The 21557-nt window shown below is 33.7% G+C and overlaps 1 protein-coding gene across 1 annotated transcript in view; it reads left to right on the top strand.

Annotated features, from left to right (window-relative positions):
• The window catches only part of MEOX2 (mesenchyme homeobox 2), a 65502-nt gene extending 44310 nt beyond the window's left edge, over positions 1–21192 (top strand). The window contains exons 2-3 of the mRNA XM_004263479.3: positions 5446–5618; positions 19790–21192. Coding sequence (XP_004263527.1) covers positions 5446–5618; positions 19790–20014 — 398 coding nt within the window. The 3' untranslated portion in view covers positions 20015–21192. The remainder of the gene's footprint in view (positions 1–5445; positions 5619–19789) is intronic.
• The last annotated feature ends 365 nt before the right edge of the window (positions 21193–21557 follow it).

The following is a 21557-nucleotide window of genomic DNA, read 5'->3' as shown; positions in this document are numbered from 1 at the left end:
GATGAAAGAAAGTGAAGAAGACACAAAAAATGGAAAGATATCCTGTACTCCTGAATTGGAAGAATTAATATTGTTAAAATGCCCGTATCTACTATAAATTGGCTAAAATTCCTATAACTGCTATCATCTTAAAATTATAGAGGAGGGAGGAAGCAAAGAGAAGGACTTTGTTATATTTGCCAGTTTATCCTCAGAATACAATGCAATGCCAAGGTAAGATTATTACCTACTGTGGGGAAACATCTATGTATAAGGTGTGGGTGACTTTAAGAGACCCAAATATTTTATTTTTATGTATATTCTGAGGTATTTGTTTTCAAGTTATTTATATCCAGATTCATACTAAGTTATTAAATTGGTACTAATTTAAGAACAGTCTTGTGCTATTATGTCTCTCTCTCGCTCTCATTCTAAAATGTGACCTAAAAATACATAGATTTTATAAAGTATCTCAAGTCTTCATACTCTTTTCCTCTATGTAATTACATCGTGTGGTATGATTCTGTAGTGTTACCAATTATAATATTTGCTTATGTAAGTAGCTAATGCTAAATACTGACACAGTCATGTACACTGAATTTTGATTTTTCTCACTTTAAGAATTAGTTGTATAAAATTATGCCCAAGTGTGTTGGGAAAAAGTCAAATCTGTAAACTAAAATTTACTCTGACATAATAGTAACTATTCTATTACATAAGTTTTAGCTATATACAGTTAATCTTTCAATATCTCCCACCAAGTAAGAACCTAAATGCCTTTAACAGAAGTAAATAGGGTATCCTTTATAAATTATTTGTTCAAAACATACAATTGGCAACACAAATGTAATAAAAATAAATATATCTTCAGTTTCACTAATGTGAGATTTATCTGACTTATTTCATTCCTGAAAGCATACTAGACAATCCCGTGAGTAATCAAGGAGGCAGTGAAGAGGGAGGCTGGATGGTAAAAGAGCACATTCACCAATTGATAGTCACTGGTCCAGCCCATAGAATGACTTTTGCATGTTGAATACAACTGTTACTATTACTAAACTGTTACTAAAAATGGAAATTTCTTTTTTTTTTGGTCTTTGAAATTTGGGTTTGCTTTATAAGGGAAACTGTTATAGTAGCTCTACATTTTTCACATCAATGATATAAGAAACAGTGGATATTTTCAATGCTAATTTCTATTCTAGATTTAACATAGTAGTTTTCAATCCTTTTTTTCCCTTACATACCTCAGTGTATAATAGCCACATTCATTAGTAATAGTAACTCACTATGATTGTGGTTCTCAAATCTGGAGAGTGGATCACCTAGAGGATTTAAGAACCCCTGGGGAAGATTATTTACTCTGAAAAAAAAAAAAAAATCTGGAAAGGCTGAAATGCCCACTCATTAAGAAGCTGGAGTAGCAAGTAGGATAAGTTTCCCATAAGGAAGGCAATTTCCCGTTTAAATGTGAAAATTACTAGCATCAATAGGATTATTCTATAAATTACCCTACATCTATCCACAATCTCTATGCCTATATAAATATAATTATTAGCTTCCTATATCTACTATTTGCGGAGCTTTGTTAATAATAACAGAATATCTCTCATTTTGAATAGCTTACAAAACGTTAACACAAGAAGTTGCAAAGCACTAGAATAGACAGTGGCTTAGTATTCATTTTTTTCTTCAGAATATGAAATAAGTATTCATTTTAGTCTAAGCTATGGAGACCTTCCTTTACATTTTGATATTTTACAGACATTGGTAAATTATGTTCTTCATTTAAACAAGGTAATAAGTTTACTCAGGGTAGCCAAAAATACACTCAATCATACTTTATTATTTCTCTTTTGCTAAAAGGCATTCTGTGCCACTAGTGAACAGACCAAGCCCTCACATTACTTGTCGTCAGTAAAACATTATTATCTTTTGGCATCCTCTTGCACTAGGGGAAATAAAAAGTCACATGTGGAGAAGTTCTAAATGCTAGACAGAAACGATCCTTGGAGGGCAATTTTTATCCTCCACGGAAGTATTGCAGACTTCTTCCATTAGCATAGTCCCAGGGAGCAAAAGGTTAGGGAACTGGGACTGCCAACTATACCTGAACACATAAGTCAACATTTCCTCCAAGCGGTGAGGGCGTGTGAGAGTGCACCCATATGTGCATTAAAGTATCTGAGACGAGAAACAACAATTGTACTATTTTACATTGCAATGTACTGTACAGATGGTGACATTTTGTTTGCGGTTGTAGGCAAGAAAGGAGGGCAGTTTCCAGACTCCCCCCTCAACACCTACCATTTGGCATAGGATATGGGAGGTTGAAGAAAACGGAGGGAGTTTTGCCTCAGTTGAAACAGCTGGAAAACAGATGGAAGCTAATGTGCAGTTTGCCAAAAGCCTCGTCCAAGGCTGTCACCCATTTTCCACCAAAGAAAAGCTAGTCAGGTGATAGGAGTAGAAGCTTCAGGGTCAGCAAACGATGGACTTTGCAAAATACAGGGGAAAAAAGTCAAAAAATGTTTTAAATCCAAGATTTAAAATGTAAGTTTAAAAGTTATATTTTTAAGTTATATTTATAAGTTATATTTTCTTATAAGAAAATACAAGTCCAGAAATGCAATCCCAAGGAGCATGTTTTTCACAGGAAAGAAAAAGTGGGAGCATCATGGGTGGAAACCACAACAGAATCACAGATCCAAGGATAAAAGTGCCCACATAATTAATTGACATTGGTGCTACCTCAGCTACATTGACATTCTCTTTTAGGTAATGAAATCAAGAAGCACATACCCACTCTTTGTCATGTTAATTACAATATAACTATTCCATTTGTGCTTATTGTAAGTGTGCACAACTCACATCATTTTAGTCACTGAATTTCACTTTGTGAGCTACTTTGGTTTGGAATTCAGGCACTTGGTAAGTTGCTTTTGGATATAGATGTTGAATTATAGCCAGACTTTTGTTCAAATTCAGTCACTGGATGTATAAACCTTCTCTTGTATATTTCTAGTTTCAGTGGGCATACGTGTAGATCCACTGCATGTAACCCTTCTTCCAAGAACTGGCCCAAGTTTTGTATGTTTGTGTGTGTCTGTGGCATTTTTGAAGTACTGCTGAATACTGCAAAAGTTAAAAGAAATCGGTTTCAAAAATAAATACAACTTAATAGGCTTTCCTCAATGTGAATTTGTTCATTCATGCTTATATAAGGGAATGTGTTAACCATGAATCATTCCAACTGAATTGCTTATGAGAAAAAATGCCCTGGCTTTGCTTTCAGTTTCCAGAGTTGCATTACTGAAGGGAAAAGAGCATTGTCCCCACATAAAGAATAATCAGCCACAGATTTCAGACTAAACATGGCTCCAAACTGGCAAAAATATACTTTTGATTCACGTGAGAACATGAGTCCTTGTGAGAGGGACTTATCTGAATATTCTGGGCTGTGACTGAGTTTGCCTCTGCCAGTACAGCTGATGGAAAAGTTAAAAAAAAAAAAAAAAAGAAATCAATCATCGGAAAGTTTTGTTCACATAATACCAGAATAGCAAAATGAACCAAAGATGTGGAGGTTGGCAAATCTGTGGCTTAAAAAAGTGGATAATGCAGGTTCCACTTAGAGCCTGGTAAGTTCATATGGTGTAAACACAGCCTAGCTGAGAACTCACACATCTTCTAATCCATAACTCATCTGGTCCCAGTGGCTTACAATCAGATACAGTCAGCCTGTGTCTAACATACCACAAACCACTTTTTGCACTGCATAAAGCCCTGACTGCCCTGTCAAGGTGCGGAGGCAGTCAACACAGGGCTATGTGTCAAGCCCAGAAATGTGGTCTGTGAATTCTAAAGAATTTATGACAGTGCCAGTGCACCAGTCAGTGAAACATGTCCTGTGATCCCTCACAGGAAATTAATGGCCAAGTATGCCAAAATTTTGATGCAAACCTATTGCCACTGCTGCTACTAGACCTAGAAAACTTTACATTTGGCCAGCGTAGATTCTGGTAAGAGTCAAATCAAAACTGTTTACATTAGAGCACCTTGTCTAGAGGATTTCCATTATGCAGACCCCTCTTGACTTTAGTTAGATTTCCCCCAGCCAGACAGAAAGGAAAAGAACACTAAAAAAAACAACAATATTTTGTACATAGCATATTTAAGCATCATTGGATGAAGAAACAAATACCTCTTTAAAAGGTCCTTCATAAAGCTGTACCATACTATATTTGTCAGTTAAAAAAAATGTCACACTTCATAATGTGATTGACCGTCATTTTTCCTATATCATTTCTCTTATTTGGCTTCATAGAAGAGTTCATTGTATCACTACCTGGTAAAGGCATCACTATTTGTGTGTACAGGCTCAAAAATAATTAGAAAACTGGAATAATTTTTGAGAGAGTACAGACATGCCACTTTATCTTGATTATGTTGATATTTCACTGAGGTAAATTTGACATGAATTGTTAGAGCTGGTATGATTATCTATTACTTTGTATATGTAGAATTTTTTTCCATTATAGACACACGTTCTGTTCTTCAGTATGTTAAGAATGTCTTCTAACCTACATCTCAGGGATATTATGAAGATAAGTAAAATAACTCTATGTTAATTATGTCTTGAACTCTTAGAAGAAAAGATGGCATGATATGCTTGCTGTAAATTATGATTTTTTCTACAGGGCATTATAAGATTTGGTGTTTGGGTACCTAATTTTAGGTGTTGTGCATCTTATGTTTATCTCATATGTAGGAAAAAACATTTAAAACTCTGTTCATATTTTGAGTTAAATGAACAAAATTGTATTTACAGATTCCACACTGCACTAAGTATTACTCAAAATAAAAGGAGAGCATTGCTATTGCCTTCAAGGAGACTGCACTTAAATTGAAATTAAAAAAACAATAAATACACACACACACACACACACACACACGTATGCTTACTCTGAGCTTGAACTAACTTTTATGGTCCAGTTGCTAGATATTTGAATTGCTCAGATAGTCACATACTGAGTCACCACTGTTTCTTAGGATCACTCTGTTTAGTCATCCTTAGATCTCAAGAATTTATGTTGAAAAACTTATTAGAAGAAATTTTATATCTGAATAGTTTGAGATATAAAATTGTTTTCTAGAGGGGCTTTGTTTTATCTTGTTATTATAACAGCATGTTAAGAGCAGTTAAGTTTTTTGTTCCTATTTTAAAAGAAGAAAACTAGACACTTCCCCAATTAGGTTGTGAGTCACTTGGGGGCACACTGGGAAAAAAAAGAAATTTATCTCATCGTGTTGAGATAAGTCTTACTGTCTTTGGTCTCTCTCTATTTTTATCATGTCTAACGCTACCTGGAAAAGTAGTTACTCAGTAAATGTTTCTGGTATGAATTATATGATTGAACATGATTAAATGAATGAACTAACTCTAATTCTCTCTTTTATTTTCAGACTCCCAGGAAGGAAATTACAAGTCAGAAGTCAATAGCAAACCCAGAAAGGAAAGGACAGCTTTTACCAAAGAGCAAATCAGAGAACTTGAAGCAGAATTTGCCCATCATAATTATCTGACCAGACTGAGGCGATATGAGATAGCAGTGAATCTGGATCTCACTGAAAGACAGGTAATGTCGGATATTGAGATTATATGATATTTTTAATTGCTTTGGGTCAACAGTCTTTCCCACCATTTTTGAAATGTCTAGCTCTGTGGTTCTTAAATATCATTGGGAAGACAGATTTCCTCTTTCATGATGAAGTTTTTGCCCAGCAAAATGACAAAATTAAGAAAGAATAAGATAGCCATGTTTTATAGAAAACTGCATTTATTCAGTTTAAGGAATCATCCTTTGTTCTGTGATTGTACCTTTCTTATATTTTTTTATTTTAAAATATTATTTCTTTTATATAATGACGGCATATGGAGAGGAATTTTATTTGCTTATATTTTAAAATCTCCTTATTTTGCACAGTAGAAAGTTGGCAGTCCCATGTTGGTTTCCTCTATTGCTCAGAATAGGGTTTATGTTGCACATTAACCCCCAAACCTCAGTGACATAAGAAAAAAATTCATTGTTTGTTCACTCTCAGTATACTAACTTTACAAGTCCAGCACTCCAAATAATCACTCAGGGACCCAATCTGACCCTCTGGCATCCTGACATGTGGTGTCCTTGGTAACCACAGGAGGTAAGAACGAGTTGGAGGTTCATGCATTGACCTTTAAATGTTTTCACCTGGAAATGACCCATGTCACTTCCATTTACACTCTAATGTCTGGAAATAGTCAATGGTACTACTTAAATTCAAGGGAGCTGGGAAATTATGGGAGCAAGGCTACATAGATCATTGGTAAACATTTCTACCCCATTACTTCAAATATTTTTGAAATTGTATTGGTCTCAGAAATTCAAAATTCTGGTACCCACTCATTTAGAGAACACTTTGAAATTATTAGTGACCTGTGGACACCAGTTAATAAGACCTAAATAATATTTTTAATTAATTCCTTTTTAGGTCCTTTCTTGTATTTTAATTGAATGGCATATGATTTACTCCAGTAGTGTTCCCAGAGCACTCCTTATATGGATTCTGATTTTCCCTAGGAGAATCTACCCTACTGATGGTTAATAGTTGCTAATCTTTAGGAAAACATTCCTGAAAGGCAAATGCAAACATCTTTATGGACAGTGCAGTTTTGATTGGCACTCTTAGGAGTAGAGTCTCATTTCCTCTTCCACTGTACGCACCTCCTCCAGGGATCCCACTGGAAGCAAAGAAATATCAACATAGTGTGGACAGATGAATACTATCTTAGGAGAGCAAGTTATTTTATCCAACTTCTTCAATCATCTGCTTTCCTTCTGTTAATTTCTGTATTTCAGGTTTTCGTAGGATAATTCTGGGTAGTGAAAATATACAGAGGAACACTTTTATGTGGTTTTATTTATTGGCAGTTTATATTTTATTAAATATTACGACAAGTACCGAAGTTATGGAGCACAACATTTTCATTCCCTTGAACTTCACATACAAAGTTCTCTCCATAAGTATACATTTGGCATGCTGGAAAGCAGGATCCAAAATCTACATTGTCAGACCTCTGTTTTTTTGCTTTTTTTTTTTAACTGGAAACAAAAAAAGAAGTAGGATAGAATTATACATTAATGTTTTTGTGTAGAGACAGTGAATTCTAGGAAATGAAACTATATTTTAAATGATACATAAAGGAAATAAGAAACTAGAGTTTGCTTGTAATCTACAGAAATATGGGATGCATTACTGTGTTTAGTCTAGAGAAAAGTCAAGATCTGTGCTTTCTTTTCTGGGAATGTCCTATGGTTACCTGTCATTATCTGATCATAGAGCAGAGGTCTCACTTTTGGCTAAGAATAATATCTTTTTAGGAGAAATTCTTTAAATTTGGTTTGGGAATTTTGAAGGTATTTTGGGTATTTCTTCTTTTTTCTAACTGACTTGCCATTCTTGGAAAAGAATCAGAAGCCATTATGTGAAAAACTTATGTACATATATATACATACCCCCCCACACACTATATACACGCACATGCACAATTTTAATCTTTGTTTTTTCAAACGGGTCCCTTTAAAATTTGTATCACTTAGCCTTTGCTGTGTAACAAGCCACTCAAAAGTCTTAATGGCTTTAAATAATAACCAACATTTAATTTGCTCAAAATTTTGAGGATCAAAGATTTTGACTGGGCTCAATTGGCCTACTTCTGGCCTTACCTAGAGCCCTCATGGAACTGTAGTCAGCTGGTGGGTAACTAAGAATTGGTTGGTGTAGGCAGCCTCACCTGGGACATCTTGTCCCTGTTGCATATGTGGTTTCATCTTTTAATAGGCTCCCTGGGATTCACAAATGGTGGTAGAAGCATTCCCAGGAGTAGTTAGAGGAAAAACGCCAACGTACAAGGGCTTTCAAAGCCTCTGCTTGCATCATATTTACTAATGTCCCATTGTCTAAAGTGAATCATATGACCAAGTTCCGTGTCATTGTAAGAGAGGACCGCCTATGGGAGTAGACACATGGAAGGAAAGCAAAATTTTTTGGAGGTCATTAGGGAAACAATCTAACTATAGCCTCATAAAGGGAAAAAATAACAACAACAAACACTAAGAGTTAATTAGGTTTTCAAAGAATTCAAAATTTGGTATTGTGTAGAAGAGTTTTTTTATCCTATAAATCTCTATTAACGGTTTTGCAAGTTAATAAGAAAATATGATGGATGCATGTGGAATCTAAATTCCCAATCAAAATTATGTCTTTAGTTTTTGTTAGTCAGAAAAAAATTTAATTGTTATGAGAAAAATCTGAACAAAAATCCTAGATTTGGCAATTGGAATTGGGTATTCTTAGGCAAGTAACAATCTCCCCAAGGCCTAAAATGGAAATTAAAACTACCTTCTCTTTCTTCTACTCAGGTTTGTATGTCACAATGAATGTGAAAGAAATCTTAGCATAAACTATAAAACAAATCTATCACCCAGAGGGGGGAAAACTTCTTTGCTATGCAAGGCATAGTGAGTTAATCCTTTTGTAACACAAATATTTGTTGAGCTAAATGATAGAAATAAAATCTTGTTAAAATAAGCTGGACAAGTCTGGTAGAACTCATGGAAGAAGCAAAAATTGAACAAGTGTTCACTATTGTGATGAGTGTTGAATATCAAAAGAGAGGAATGACAGGGTCATCTGAGACAATGTTTCTGGTTATGCCAAATGTTCATGTCTTTTTCCTCTACTTCTGTGCACAATCAATATCTTAAATTAAGAATCTGAAGGCTTTTATTCTGGGCTGAATTTTACTATGCTAAATTCATCAGAAAAATATTGTATGCTGTCAATCAATTTTGCTATTCTTAAAGGTCTGAAAGCATATTCCTCCAAGATGCCAGAGTGCTCATCCCAGTGAGATATTTTCAGTTCATTTTCTCATGGTTGGGCTTTTAAAATTATAAACATAGAGTTATAAACTGAACCCTTTGCATTCATCTTCTTTTAATTGAGATACAGCTATTCCATTACTTTGATTTTACATTAATGTCATACATACTTACCTATGTAATCTATATCTTGACATATGAAATCTTAAATAACTCCCCTTTTATAGGATTTCCACATGTAAAATATTCTAATTATAGATGTACAATTTTTCCATTCTGCTGCAAGATTTTTTCCACACTTTAAAATAACATGAGATTTATTAAAGTAACTTAAATGTATACACCAAAGAATATTATATCTAACTCCATTTTGCTCAGTGTTTTCCTTAACTTTAATAGAATGTTTAATCTCCTAAAAAATTTTTTTATTGATTTTTAAAAGCCTGTCAAAATTCAAATATAGAAAAAGAACTTGTTTGTTCTAATAATGTAAAGGGAAAAAACAACAAATATTGAATAATTTCCATTAATAGCAGAATTGTTTCACAAGAAATAACTTTCTCCTAAATGAAAACTTACTTTATAACCAGAAACAGTTTTTAGATGTAATTTTATTTAGAAAATTTACATAATTGCCTATAAAATATGTATAATTGATATGTTATTTGTAGATACTGTATATGTATAATATACATATATGTATAATATATGTATATTTGATATGTATATATGTATATATGTATATTTGATATGTATATATGTATAATTGATATGCTATTTGTAGATACTGCTCCCTTGTTTATATCACCCAATCAATATACTTGCCACAATGCTCTGATGGGCCACATACATGTGATTATAAATATTTGCAATAATGATTAGGTTTCCTTTTAGAGAAAAGTAAGGTACACTAAATCCTTAAATATCACTCGGGACTCAAATTTTCAAACCTGAAGAATAGTTCTGAAATCTCCAAAGAAATAGGACTTTTATGTTTGTGTCTCCCATAATGCAATGCCTATACAGGTAGGGGAAGTCTGTAATCCCCTTTGAACTCCATCGGGCCAAAGAGGAAGAAGAAAGAAGGAGAAAAAGAGGCTTATCCTGCAAAGGGAACTCCATGTTAGCACTTAGGTGTTCAAGAAAATTGTTTTATGTTAAATAAAAATGGATACACTGGAACAAAGTTGAGCTTTAAATATTTTAATTATATAGTGGTTTTTTGTGGAACAGTTACCACTCTAGTAACCTTCCAGTTTCTAATTTACAGCCTCAAGTGTACAACATATTCTCATATACCCTTCTCAGTCAACATCTAATAATCCTCAGTTGGCAGACCCACTTGGAATACTTTGAAGAGCCAGTCAGTCTAAAGACCCTCCTGTCCCAAGATTTTTTTTAAGTTTGACAAGCTTATTCTGCTTTTTCATCCATCCAGATACACTTGGAAAAAGCTCATGCCAAATTTTTAATGTCTCACAATGGGAAGAAGAGGGAAGGCAGCTGCATAAAACTATAGGAGTGACAAAATGGACATATTTATAGAGTTAAGGCTGCCAAATATAGAAAGAATGGGAGATCCTTCCTTTTCACAAAATCATTTCACAGAGCTAATCAAAGGTGCAATGTTGCAGATTTGTAAACTAAGATTACCAGGATAAACAGCCTGAATTCATGATACCTCTGCCAAGATAAATGGAAAATCCCACCTAGTTGGATCATATTACATTAGTGGGAATGAGAGGGATTATGTTTTGTTTGTTACTCATAAATCATTAAATGGCTCAATGCCAAGTATTTTCCAAATAGACGTCCATTTTTTGGATGACTGTGAAGGAGAATTTTTCCTGTGCCAAATAAACAGTGGTTTTGTGTTTTACTCAGAATTTTGCACAATCCCTCCCCTTTGCAGGTTTATTTCTATACATTTCTGTGAATACTTTCAGTTACTTAGGTAATAAATTATGTCTCCAAGATCAGACATATTGTCTATTCAAGGTAATCCAAGAATACCTGTGTAGCCAGTGATTTTAGATATTTCCTCATTTCTTTAGAGTAGTATTTAACAGTCACATAGAGTAACGGTTAGATATTTCTTTTGCTTAAATCATGGTGTGCCTGCTAATTTGAGAGATTAAATATGATTTGACTCGGATGGGAAAAATGGGGTAGAATAGGGTGGACAATTTGATGGTGGAATATACAATGGAATCTTAGTTCAAAATAAAAAGAGGTATTTCCTGAGTGATGCTGTTTGTTTGTTTTTTTAAAGAAATGCATATCGACAATGTGTGGTGAGCTCTAAAAGCCACATTCAGAACTGCCTTAGGTTCCACAAAACAAAGGCTATGATGTAAAATTTAAGAATATCAACAATAAAGCAAAATCTATAAAGAGAAGATTAACAGTTCCAGCCTCTCCTAACTTAATTTTTAGAGATATTAGCTGTATAAAGTAGAAGGCTGAGAAATAAACAATTGAACCCTAACCATTTACCAATGTAAATATCCAAGTTTGAAATAATATAGAAAAAAATCAGAAAAATAAGACTCCACCCTTATTGAACCAGCCTTGAGAGTATGTAAAGAATCTATTTTTTAAAACGTTCTTAGGTAGATGAATAGAGAGATAGACGTGGAGATATACAGATACATCGCTATCTACCTATATGTATATACACACACATATAAAATGAGCCTTAATTTTAGGTATTTCCTCAATAAGGAAACAAATAATTAACTTATATTTAATCAATAAATCGACAGTAACATTCTGAAACATATGCGTTGCAACACAGATCATCATTTAAAGTGTAATGTTAAAGAAAAAATCTTCTGTAATGAAAGATTACTCCTTTTCCACAGTATCCTTGCGATCATATACGTTTTTTTCATGTAATTTAAAATGAATTCTAAAACTAAGAAGCTTCTGGACATTTTGAGAAGCTGGTTCAAGTTTTATGTTAACATCTTCAACTTTAAAGAGATGTTCTGTTATCTAAAAATGTATATAGAGCATTGCATATGTTCTGTGACATCTATAAAATAGTAAATACAGATCTAATAATGGACAATTTCTAGAGAATTTGGCTATAAAAGACATTCTACCAATTAACTCCCTATTTCCATGACTCCTCATGAAAACCTGAGATGTATTTAACTTAGGATGGATTTTAACTTCATTTCTCTTTATCACTTCTAATTCTTATGCTGAACAGTTTTTTTTCAATTTTTTGAAATTTTCCCAGTTATTGAAATTACTGAATACTTTTGTGGTCAGTGTATATTCATATGATAGTAATAATTGCCATTATAAGTTCTTAGAATAATTTTGGAGACAGTCCCAAAATCTAATAAAAGTGTAGTGAAGGTTCACATGTATTCTGATCTTGAAATTAGTTGTCAAGAAATAATCAGAATATTTAATTAGATTGAATCATAAGAATTGCCAATATTCTACTGCTCTTATAAGAATGGTGAGTTTCTGTGTTTCAATCAAATATTTACATTTGATAGATTTCACTTAATTAGACAGTGGCTAGGATAAAGTTCATTTCTTAAAATTGTATATACTGATTGTGATATATTGCTAACTATTGTTAAACATTATCCCAGAGATTAGGCAAGATGTTGCGAGCAAAAGTCATCATTCTAGATGATCTTAGTAGTTTAAACAAGGTAAGTAGCAGCTGTGGGTCAGAATACACAATTTCCATGTATTCAAGAATTGCTATTCAGGAATTTGTTAACACAGTAATGGAGAAAAATGCTTAATTTAGTTTTGATATTTCCACTTAGATTTGCTGAAGTCATTTACTCATGATATACTGAGCTAAACAGTATTTCACTTAGAATAACTAAAAGATGTATCTGTTTTTTTAATCTTGTATAAAAATAGTGTAGTGAATTTTCACTGGACTTCATATTAATTCATATTAATAAAGTAGGTCATTTGAATTGAATTTCATCAGGTATGACAAAAGAGGTATAATTGTTAGCATTTACTACTACTATGACATTTCTAAAGGGTCAAATTTAAAAGTGGTCAGTCCTCTAAGAATTTTGCTCATCATGTGAATGATTACTCTGGCTGCATTTTTGTTAAGGAGAATATAATACATGTGATTGGTTTGTAATAGTACCCATTGCTTTACCATTTATTATGGAGAATTTCATTTGTTGCCTAGAAAATAGTTTATTTCTTGTTCAACATGTTATTTGCCCACGGCTGCCAATGGCTGATGCGTATTCAGTTTGTTCAAAGTCGTGTGAAATAGTAAATGTTTTATGACTACATTTTTTTTTAGTGAGCCTGGTTCTCAAGCATTCTAAGTACAAAAAGAAAAAAAGAGACTTTGAAACTGAAAATTTTAGAGGCCGGAAAATGATTTCCTGGTCTTAAACATTGTGTTAAAATAGAGGAGAAAGGTGAGTGGCAGTCCTCTACGCAGGGATTCAGGCTTTAGTCATGGAATATGTCCTAACCCCCTTCACCCCCCAACACACACACAGACACACACACACACACACACACACACCCCACGTCCCAACCCCTTGTTGCACTGCTATAGAAACAGCAGTCAACCGGTAGCTCCCATGTGCTTCTTGGAAATAGCCGAGGAATTCCTTCTCTTAATCAGATATAAATCTATTCAGACAGGAAGAGTAAAGAAGCTTACTTTTCCCCCATTTTTCATCCTTACCTTATAGAGCATTCTTGGTTCTAATTCTTCAGTTTAACCACTGACTTTGCCACTGAATTACTTAGATAAGTCTTACTGGGATCCATTTACTGATACAGTAGGTTTACTAGATCAGCCGCCATGATCAAATTTAATCACACCTGTGATAAAATTATATTCATACAATTACTCCTTTGCATGTTTTCACATGTTAAAGATGTGAATAAATATTTGTTAGTGTTTACAGTATTTCAAGTGTTCATATACAAATAGAAACAGTTGAAATTTTAAATCTACAAACTCCAGATGTTTAGAGACATCTAGATATGTCACTGAAATATTTCGTTTTCATCCAGATGTTACGTGTTATGACTGTTTCTTCAAAAGACAGACATTTATGGTAGTCTATAAATATGGGTTATAGCATTATATAGATTCTACTTTCTATCAACCAGTTTGCCTCTGGCCATTTTAGAAAACTGTATGACAATACAGCTACATATTTCTTTTGTGTTCTCCTGATATATTGTGAACCCTCAAGGACAGGTGTTATGAACTTATACATAGAAGGCCATATGTGAATGACTAAATAAATTAAAGAGATAAAACGAATGTTTAGCAAATAGTAACAATGATTCTCAGTTACAGTATTTTTATTAAAGAGAAATATTAGATTTCTAGATTCTGAAATATCATTTAAACAAATTAGCTACAGTAAGATTCCCTTAGCTGCTTTCTTCAGTAACGAGAGTCAAGATGTGAAAAAATGTTTTCCTATTTATTTAAATAGTAGTTTGATTATCCAGGCAATGTGAATACTAAATACTTGTAAACTAGGGGATTAAAAAGTGAGGCTTCATAATAATCAGATGTTCTGAAAAGTAAGGTTTATAACTGAGCACTTTAAATATTTACTACTAATCCTGCAGGCTATTATTTCCTTTGTTTTTTTTTATTTTGAAGATTTTTTTGAAAAATATTACCTTCATGCAGAAATATTAAGAGGCTATAAGTTCGGTTCTTATTGCTTTGGTTTCATGAACAATGGTATTTTTTCCTTACTCAGATTCTTGTGGGAGAAAGAACTTATTTTTATCTGAGTTATTAATCATACTGTGTAACAAAACATACTTCATATGGAATCTTGCCCTAGATCCAATCTTAAAAAAAGGAAATACTAAAAACAAACAAACAAACAAACAAACTCGTTAACCAGCATTTCCAGAGAAATTGCCAATAGGAGATAAATTGAGTTTAAGCACAAATAAAATAACAAAAGTTCACAAAATTTATATATCATACTCCAAGATGGACAGATTTGTTTTAGTTGTATGCAAAATATTTGATGATCCAATTTCCTAGCACCTAAGGTACTACCCTAGGTTAGTAGAACAAAAAATTCAGAGACACACAGGATGCCAGTAACAACAAGAGCATGAGATTCCCAGAGGAAAGAAATCATTTGCTATAATAATTGTGTGGCAGCAAAACAGTGTGGGACATCAAATGTAGGGGTAGAGTTCATGCCATCTCATGGACCATTGGGGGAACCTCTTATTAGGGGATTAGCAATGACACCAACTACAACAACAAGCAGTTTAAGGATATTCTGTAAAAGATGAAGCTAATCTTTACTCACCTCAGTATACGCCAAAGGCCTCATATACAGTCAGTAAACTGCCCTTGAGGGCAGGAACTATTTCTTATTTATTTGTACACATTCCTCAATCTAACCCCTCTTACCTGTTACTAAACATTCAGTAATATTGAGTGTATGAATGAATGACTAGAGATTCCAAGTCACCAAGGAAACACAAGATTAGTTTTACTCTACTTAGTTTATAAGTGCAGATTATTATATGAAACACACTTGCAAATTTTAATCAAAATAATTTGCATATTTTAAAAATTGTCAAGCATTTGAATGATTATTCTTTTGCTATCTTAGAAAAGTATTTTTTCAATCCAGCCAATGAAGCTGGATTATTAAGTGATAATAAATTAAACTATAAAGTTTCTTTATTTATAAAACCATGGAGTTATTATTCTAATGGCAATATTGACATAATCCGGAATACTTTTATAGATTTGTTTTTAATACTGTGATGGTTGTAGAAAAACATGCTTTTCCCCAAAATCTTCCTCTCCTTATTTCAATTCATCCCAATATTTTATAGTATATTTGAAAATACAACTGGACACACTGACTTTTGAAGTTCTGTACTCTTCCTTCCCATTTTTATATGGTGTACTCATCATGCATCTGTTTCTGTGTTTTGTTCCATTACTAAATTCATGGAGTTCCTGTATCAAATATGTAGCTTGAACTAAGAAAATACCTCAAGGCATTTCAAGAAATACCTCAAGAAAATACCTAAAGGTATTCAAATTATTAGATTTATTATATAATCATCAAATGCTTTCACATATGCATGCATATATCTATATATCCATGTATATATATTGATACATAGCTACTATTGAAAACTCTGAAGTCTTTCATTTGTCTGTTTAAGAAAATGAAATGGCAAAATTTCACATGGTAGACATAGGAAACAACACAAAATAACCTATACTGTTTCTAAAATCAATACCATATTCTTACATTTTTCTCAATTTAGAATTGCACATAACAGGTTTTATACTGGTATTATAGAATTAATGCACCCCTCCTCCCAGAAAAGGAAATAAGTATAGATTTAAAGAAATCTATTCCTCCCATTTTCTGCCAAGATTATTTTGGCTGGATATTTCACTCTTTGGTGACAATGATGATGATGTGTTTCTTCCATCTGGAATTGTCCATGGAGAAAATGTCCCTATGGAGAATCTTGAAAGGCTCATTATTCCAATATTACAAATATGAAAATTGAGGCAGAGAGAAGTATAATTTTCTCAAATTCACACAGAAACTCAGAAGTGAAGCCAGGAGTAGAGCCCAACTCATGTGGAAAAGATCTAATGAAACATGCAATGTCAAACTTGCAAAGGTAATTAAATTGAGTAGTATAATTACCTAAATTACAGTACAGGAAAATACTGTCATATTTACAAACCTAATTATATTGGGTAGGAGAATTACCTGAATGATAGTAATCATATGGATGGAGTTCACATACTTTATATCCTTTACTTTTCTAACCTGAAGGCTTAAAAAGCAGGAGTTTGAAATATAACAGGAACAAAACCAAAAAAAAAAAAATCAATTTGGAGCCAAACAAACCACCAGGTTTAGATTCTGGCAACACATTTTCCCGTCTGCGTACTCTTAGGCAAGTCACCTAACCTTTGCGTCTCAACTGCCTCATCTATAAAACGGGAATCATATAGAAAAAATTTTGAGTATTTGAAAAATGCATATATAGCACCTATCAGTATAGGGGCATAGCCCTAAGTAGATATGTGACTAAAAATCACAGCTTGTCATTTGGCTATTAAGTAATAATAATACAAGAACACCAATCAGCTTGTTTTTAATCCGTCTATTTTACTACATATTCTGCGTTTCTAAGCAATCTTTTCCTACATTTTCTTATTTTTGATTGTTAAATGGATTAATATATGTATGGATAATGTAAGATACAAGATTTTAATTATGGCCTGATAGAACAGTGAAAATCCAGAGTTGAGAAATGACTTGGTTTAAATGTTTTCTGGTGCCAGCAGCTGAGAAAACTGTACAAATTTTGATGGAGTATTGTGATTTGAAGACCACTAAAATAAGTACATCTTTAGAAATGTAATATGTTTCTCTTTACTTTCTCTTTAGCACTCTGCATTTACAGAAATTGAGATTGTTTCTAAAGTGAAAATGGAGAATATTCAAAATATTCCTGGAGTAGAATAAAACAGAACTATCTCTGCCAGATATAAAGACTTACTATGAAATTATAATAATTAAGACTGCGGTTTTGTCAAAAGGATATAACAAATGAGTGCATCAATAAAGCTATGTGTAAATGGAAACTTGATGTATGACAAAGTTGAAAACAATAATCTCTGGAAAAAGGGTGGACTATTCGTTAAATGGTCTTGGAATAACTTATTATACAAGTGGAATAAAGTAAATTTAGAAATTTTCTTTGCATTATATACTAAAATCAGTACGTCATGGATTGAGCACTCCAATTTGAAATGCAAACCTTAAAACTTTTAGAAGACAAAGAAGAATATCTTAATGGTCTCAGAAGAAAGAAGATTTTTAGAGACGACATGAAAAAGATAGCCATAAGAGAAACAATTGATAAATTTGAATATAATAAATTTTATAGTTTCTGATCATCAAAAGATACTCTAAGGAAAGGAAATGGACACACTATAAATTGAGAGACTATAGTAACAGCCATATAACCACAAAGCATTAAATTAGCATTCAGAACATATTTTAAGAGTCCATAAGGAATGAAATTAAATCCAAAAACAACTCAGTGTAACCCAAAGATGTGGAGGCATTTCACAAAAGAAGAGATACAAATGGGCCATAAACACTTAAAGATGCTGTACTTCATAGTAATCAGGAAATGCAAACTAAGAAGATGGTGCGATAACATTTATAGTCATTATGTTGGAAAAAAACTGATAACTCCAAATATTGACAAAGATGTGGACTGGTAAGAACTCTTACACCCCGGACTGTGGGGGGGTTAAATTGATGAAGCTTTAGAAAATAATTTTTCTGTATTATCCTGTTAAATTCAACATTCATACACCCTGTGTATGATGGCAACTCCTGAGTGTATACTCAGAGAAGTTCTATCACATGTTTATCACAACACAAATGCAAGAATATTTATAACAGCATCATTTATAATGGAAAAAAACAAGTTGTTCAAGTGTCCATGAACAGGAGAATGGGTACACTGTGATATATTCACACAATGAAATCATATACAGTCATGAAAAATGAATGAATGCAGTCCCTTGAATCAACATGGATAAGGCAAGAAGGCTATAGTTAAAAACATTCCATTTCGATAAATCTAAAAGACAGGCGAAATTAAACAGTACTCTTTAGGGTCACATGTAGTGAAAAAAGCTGTTGTCTCTGTTTATTTCTTTGTTTCAAATAAGGGCTTGGGGATGATAAACACAAAATTCAGGCTTGTGGTAACTTTGAGTGGGGTAGACAGAGAAATGCAAAGTAAAAGGAATAGTTAGCCTAATAAGAATATACAGTGATGAGAAGTGCAGCAGGAAAGGAAGTCAGTTCCTCCTAAACAAGAAAGTGAAATGATGCCATTAATTATTATGGTTGTGGTCATGGATGGTCATTTAATGCATGTCTCTACAAAGCTGATGAGACTAACATAATATACAATCTCAGTATTAGCAATTAACAAGTATCAGTGAAAATTTTGGATCTCGATCGTGTTTTGAGGAAATCATTGGAATCACATATATGTAAAGTAAAATAAAAGTACTAAGGGCAGAAAAAAAAGCATAGTTCAAAAGAAGATGGATTCACTCTGAGGTGGAATGGTCAAGTAAAGCTTTGGGAATGCAGCCGTGGACTGCAGCGGCACAGAATGACCTTCCAGATGTAGCTTCATCAGTAGCTCCCTGAGCATTTTTTTTTTTTTTTTTTTTTTTTTTTTTTGTGGTACGCGGGCCTCTCACTGTTGTGGCTTCTTCCGTTGCGGAACACAGGTTCCAGACGCGCAGGCTCAGCGGCCATGGCTCACGGGCCCAGCCGCTCCGCGGCATGTGAGATCTTCCCGGACCAGGGCACGAACCCGTGTCCCCTGCATCGGCAGGCGGACTCTCAACTACTGAGCCACCAGGGAAGCCCTCCCTGAGCATTTTTAAAATGGGTTCAGGAATTGACAGCCCGGGGCGGGAGGAGGGCTGTTGTTTGACCCAGACAATTATTAAATGTTAGTTCTAATTCACAGAAACTCTTTATAAAGCTAAATACCTTTGAACCACCTAAAATGATAGAGTACTTTCCCATCTATTTTTTATACTGTATGTCATAAAACGTGAAATATAGTCCTTGGTACCTTCTGAAAGTTTTAAAATTATTCTCATGAACATGGGACATGATTAAATTCAATGTTGATTTATTTTCATATTCACTCTTTCATAGTGTGTTTGTATAAGCCTTTGAAAAGCTACTTTTTTCACTGATGACCAAAAAGGAAGAACAAAATGGTCCATTTAACATTCTTTCATGCTTTCTTTTGTTTGCTCCCTTTCTTCGTTAAAGGTGAAAGTCTGGTTCCAGAACAGGCGAATGAAGTGGAAGAGAGTAAAAGGAGGACAGCAAGGAGCTGCTGCTCGAGAAAAGGAACTGGTGAATGTGAAAAAAGGAACACTTCTCCCTTCAGAGCTTTCGGGAATCGGTGCAGCCACTCTCCAACAAACAGGGGACTCTCTAGCGAATGAAGACAGCCACGACAGTGACCACAGCTCAGAGCATGCACACTTATGATATACACGGAGGGGATCAGCTCCATTCTCAGGAAAGAAATGTGATGGCAAGCCTTCTTCGAACATCGTTTACACAGAGAGATGACTAGGACCGTGATTTTTAATATTATTAAATTCAGGCATCTCGAGTCTGTTTCTCATGATATATAGAGGGTTTACACTAAGTGCCACTTATTAAAGTTTCTACTACAGTGAAGATGGAGGTGAACTTGCTTTGAATATTGCAGATGTGTTGGTTGTGTGTATGACAGTGAGCAGCTTTGTGTTTGCTTTTGCTTGCACTGAAAATTAAATTGCTATCAAGAGCAAACTATGAGACATGTGCATTGAAGGTGCCTCCAGAGTGAAGATGCAGAAGGTGAATTTGCTCTGAACATTCCAGATGTCCGAGGTTATGTGTGTGACAGTGGGCAGGTATTTGCTCTTGCTTGCACTGACAATTACACTACTATCAAGAATAAACCATGAGACATTTTATCCTGAACAGCCACAGTGCCTGAAATCACTCTTAAGTGGATTAAAAAATGTATTTTAACTCTGTATATATTACCCTTAAGTCATTTTACTGTCTTCACTAAGTTTAGCAATGCATTCGTATTAGCTGATGAAAATAGGCACTCACAATGACAGCCAGAGCCAGCTTCTTGTCTTTTTATACATTTTGTCATCCCAGAAACAATCAGCACATGCTTACTTGTGTTTGAGTAGAGAAAAATACATTAGAGTCTGATAGGACATATTCTTGTACCACAGACAAAACAAATCTTATGTTGCATTTTCTATCAACTGCTGCTAATACATTATTATAAAACTTACCTAGCTCCTCAGTTCTTCCTATCTTATAGCTTGGAAAAAAAATTTAGGATCATAGGCAAATCAGTTACTTGCAGAAAGAGCTTTGTATGACAGACATTGTCTGATTTTATTTCTATAAAATGTTAGCTGTTGTGAATATGATTTAATTAACAAGAAAAAGGGTTCCCCCCTGATTGGCCATGGTAGACAAGTTGCAAAACAAAATTGATTCCTCAAGTTGGTAGAAGGTAAAATTCTGAATGTTTTCAAATTAAATTCAGTAAAAACACATTATTTTTTCATATATGATGTATTCATGCAGAACAACAATCTTTGTATTTTGTAAAAAAAAAACGTGTTTAATAAATGATCCTTTGTAAATAATTTTGGTCTCCCTACAGTGATTTCCTAAATGTTTACAGGTTTTCATGATAAAGCTGAAGTGCCAATTCGTCTGCACTTGTGTAAACCCAGATGATCATAATTAGTGAATCGTCTACATTTTTTAAATTTCTGAACTTTTTTATTACTGAAAAAAATCCTTGTGTAATAAAAAAGCATCTGAGAATAGGCATGTGGTAAGCCATTTCCCTGATTTGAAGAATATGCCAAATAGATTTCTTTGTATGTTTTATGAAATCAAAGACAAAAGTAGGAGAAAAAGTAATATTATTCACCACAATGTGAGAAACAACACAGTCATACATTTTTAAGCTTATGTATAAATAGAGATGAATTATCCAATGATT

This window comes from Orcinus orca, chromosome 9 (assembly GCF_937001465.1).
Source record: "Orcinus orca chromosome 9, mOrcOrc1.1, whole genome shotgun sequence".
Lineage (NCBI taxonomy): Eukaryota > Metazoa > Chordata > Mammalia > Artiodactyla > Delphinidae > Orcinus > Orcinus orca.
This window is presented reverse-complemented; position numbering and strand designations above follow the sequence as displayed.